This window comes from Parus major, chromosome 22, assembly GCF_001522545.3.
Source record: "Parus major isolate Abel chromosome 22, Parus_major1.1, whole genome shotgun sequence".
NCBI classification, from domain to species: domain Eukaryota; kingdom Metazoa; phylum Chordata; class Aves; order Passeriformes; family Paridae; genus Parus; species Parus major.
The window spans coordinates 3,734,351-3,738,047 of NC_031790.1; the positions used below are offsets into that span (position 1 = coordinate 3,734,351).

Consider the following 3,697-nt stretch of genomic DNA (forward strand, 5'->3'; position numbering starts at 1 on the left):
CGCGCACGCGCCGCCGTCAGCCATTGGCCGCTCGGGCGGTGCCCGCCGCGAGGCACCACGGGAGGTGTAGTTCGGCCCCCTGTGGGGGATGAGTGACCCCCGAGGGGACCCGGAGACAAGAGAGGATTGGGTGCGATTTGTGTCCATTTCGGGGCTCCTCGGACAACAGGGACGAGGGGCTGGGGTGCGAATAGCTGTAAGAAAGAAAATTTTAAAAGTTATTGTGCTTCTCACTTTAGGGACATTTGTAAAGGCCCTTGCACAGCACCATGGATGAGTTTCCTCAGGAACAGGAGAGGAGACTCATCTATTTGCTTCATTCCCACAAGAAAAGCTCTTTTAGACATAATCTAAATGTATTTAAATCCCAGTTTTGTACTCTGGCAGCAGACTCAGGAGCTCTATCCCCTTTTTTAACTATTTTACCCATTTATCCGATTTATTTTTAAAGTACTGTTCATCTGTTTGGGCATCCATTAGCCAAAGGGTTCCAGACCCATTTTTCATTGGGACAATGAAATGTTTTCTCCCCTCTAGTCTGTGAAAACCAGGTAGTATTTTATGGAATCTCAGAATTACTATAGTTGGAAGGGGCCTTAAAAACTTCAAGGGATGTAGTCACCTGTCACCTGCTGTTATCCGCTCCTCAGACACACAGGATTGGAGTGTTTGTCCGACGGGTCAGGGCTCGATTCTCCCCTCTGACGCCTCATTCCGAGCACAGCTGCTCCCCCGAGAACAGAGGAATCCCTGCTCTGCTGCTCCCGAGGAGCTCTGTGTGTCCATGGAATGAGCCTATCGACCAGGGCTGCAGTGACAGGACGGGGGGAACGGCTGCCACTGCCAGGGCGATACCGGGGAAGGCAGGGAGAGCCCCCGGCACGGGCTGCTCAGGAAGGGAACTGCGAGGCTGGAGAGCCCCCGGCACGGGCTGCTCAGGAAGGGAACTGCGAGGCTGGAGAGGCCCCGGCACGGGCTGCTCAGGAGAGCTGTGGCTGCGCCATCCCTGGAGGTGTCCCAGGCCGGGCATGGCGGGAGGTTCCCTGCCCACAGCAGGGGCTGAGACTGGATGCGCTCTAAGCCCCCGTGAAGGGGAGCGGCGGGTCCCGTCCCGGGCAGGCCCCGGTGAGGCCCCGCAGAGGCTTCAAGACCCCTCAGCTCGGCCACGAGCGCCCGCCATACACATGACGTCATGCGCAACTCCCCCTTCTCGCGATGGCGTCACGCACCGGCACGTGACGTCACCTCCTGCGCGCCGTCGCCGTTCTCGCACCCAATCAGAGGCTTTTCCCGAGGGCTCCTCGGGTCAGGCCCCGCCCCACTCCGTTCCCATTGGACGGACCTCCAGGGGGGCCGGGATTCTGACGTCTGATTGGCTAACGTCGAGGAGGTGCGGCGCGGTGACGTCAAGGCGCAGGTACCACAGAGAGACGACGGGTGAGAGCGGCTCGCGCGGGGCACGACGGGACGGGTGGGAGGGGCGGGAGGGCGGCCGGCAGTGAGCGGAACCGGAACCGGGATCGTGACCGGGAGCACGATCGGGGGGACCGGGGCCGGGAGCGGCATCACCGGGCTTGGCACCAGCACAGGGACCGGAGGGGGCAGCGCAGCTCGGTCGGCTCAGCCGGGGACCCGTGGGGACCTGCGGTGGGGCCCTGACGCGCCCGGCAGCGGCTCGGGGATGGCTCCAGCCGGGCCTCGGCGGCCCCCGGCGCCCCCCGGAGCTGCCGCCGCCCCCCGCCGCTGCCGGCGGTGAGGTCCCAGCCATGGCTGCGTGCGGCTGTAACGCGCTCCTGGCCGCGGCCAGGGCCAGGTGAGCCCCCGGTGCCCCGGGCTCTGCTCCGCCTGCGGGCTGGCCCTGAACCCCCGGCGGTGTTTGCAGCTTTATCCCGTTCCCCGGTAAAACCACTCCCGAGAGACGCTACCGAGCTTCTCCCGCAAGAGATGAGCTGCTAGCACAGGACGGGTTCCCGGTATTTCAGCCGGTGCTGCAGGGTCAGGATTTTAGCCGCAAAACCAATTTTACGAGGTTGATTTGGCGCTGAAAAGGTTCGCTGGGGTGTGATGCGCTTTGGCCTCACTGCTCTATTCTTACTGAAACAACTCTCCAGTTTCAGGGGCTCGCATCTCCTGGCGCACTCCAGCCCTCTGTGCTCGCCAGCCATTGCTCTTGTCCATCTGGTGGATTCCCAGTTCACCTGCACTTCAAAAAGCCAGCCCTGGCCACGCCGTGCCTGCCTGGGCGCTGCCCTGCCTCACTCCCCTGCCCACGCCTTGCACAGCTCCACCAGCTCCTGGCAGCAGCTCCCGGGTGAATCCCTGCCCCACCGGAACCCTGCAAACCAGGGAGCTAAACCCGCCAAAATCCTGACAAAGCAGATCACAGAGGCTCCTGCGGGAAAAAAGTCCTTGCGACAGAGAGCTGTGGATGAGCTGAAGCATTACTACAATGGTTTCCACCTGCTCTGGACTGACACCAAGGTGGCTGCCAGGATGGTGTGGAGGCTGCTGCACGGGCAGGTGCTCACCAGGAGGGAGAGGCGAAGGGTAAGTGCCACAACACCTGGATAAAGTGATGTAGTAAGGGGCTTAACCCCTTCTTTGGACACGTTTTGTGTGTCTGAGTGATAACCTCTGGGGCAATTTCTGCTGTGCTCTTCTCCCTACAGCTGCTGAGAACTTGTGCGGATCTCTTCCGTCTGGTTCCCTTCCTGGTGTTTGTCATCGTCCCCTTCATGGAGTTTCTGTTACCTGTGTTCCTGAAGCTCTTCCCTGAAATGCTGCCCTCGACATTTGAGACCGAGTCAAAAAAGGTTTGTGTCCTTTCTGTGGAGTGTCCCCAGCTCCTCAAAACATCTGTGCAGGGCTGCCTTTCCCTGCCTGCTGCTGCAAGTGAGGATCAGCCTCACCCAGTTTGTTCCTGAGCTGAGTGGGACAGCTGGAAGGCTGTAGACAGGGATCAGAAGGAATGTGCACAGCAATTGCATTTTCTAATTTGTAATTTTGTATTTCCCCAATGAAGGAAGAAAAGCAGAAGAAGAAGTTAAATGCAAAGCTGGAGTTAGCCAAGTTTCTGCGGGAGACCATTACAGAGATGGCCAAAAGGAACAAAGCAGACACAGGACAAGGGAAACAATTCTCCTCTTACCTGCATGAGGTGGGACTGGCCGTGCTGGGGATGGCAGCCACGGCACAGACACACCTTTAGTGCTGCTGGTTTGGGCAGAGAACACGGGATTTGTACCAGGATTGTGGAAACATTGGCAGCGTGGAGCTGTTCCCTGGGTGCCTCCCTGCTGACCCTGCTCACTGCAATTCCCATCCTGGAAAGCTGTATCTTCCACCCTGTGAAACTTCCAGTTTCACTTGGACTTGTAACTGTGTCATCCTGTCTCTGTCAGAGAGGGAGGAGTGGGAGGAAGGGGAAGGGGGAGGAGATTCCAAGGCGGTGATCCCGCTCAGGTTTGCGTCTGTGCCTTCCTTCAGATCCGTGACAGCGGCCACCAGCCCAGCACGCAGGAGCTCGTGCGCTTCTCCAAGCTCTTCGAGGACGAGCTGACCCTGGAGCACCTGGAGAGGCCACAGCTGGTGGCTCTGTGCAAGCTGCTGGAGCTGCAGCCCATCGGCACCAACAACCTGCTGCGCTTCCAGCTGCTGCTCCGGCTGCGCAGCATCAAGGCTGACGACGAGGTGGGAC

The 3,697-nt window shown here is 59.6% G+C and overlaps 1 protein-coding gene across 1 annotated transcript in view; it reads left to right on the plus strand.

Moving 5' to 3' along the window:
- Positions 1 to 1,498: 1,498 nt before the first annotated feature.
- The window catches only part of LETM2 (leucine zipper and EF-hand containing transmembrane protein 2), a 7,143-nt gene continuing 4,944 nt past the window's right edge, over positions 1,499 to 3,697 (plus strand). Inside the window, exons 1-5 of the mRNA XM_015648698.3 lie at positions 1,499 to 1,813; positions 2,112 to 2,547; positions 2,670 to 2,813; positions 3,023 to 3,157; positions 3,487 to 3,690. Coding sequence (XP_015504184.1) covers positions 1,767 to 1,813; positions 2,112 to 2,547; positions 2,670 to 2,813; positions 3,023 to 3,157; positions 3,487 to 3,690 — 966 coding nt within the window. The 5' untranslated portion in view covers positions 1,499 to 1,766. The remainder of the gene's footprint in view (positions 1,814 to 2,111; positions 2,548 to 2,669; positions 2,814 to 3,022; positions 3,158 to 3,486; positions 3,691 to 3,697) is intronic.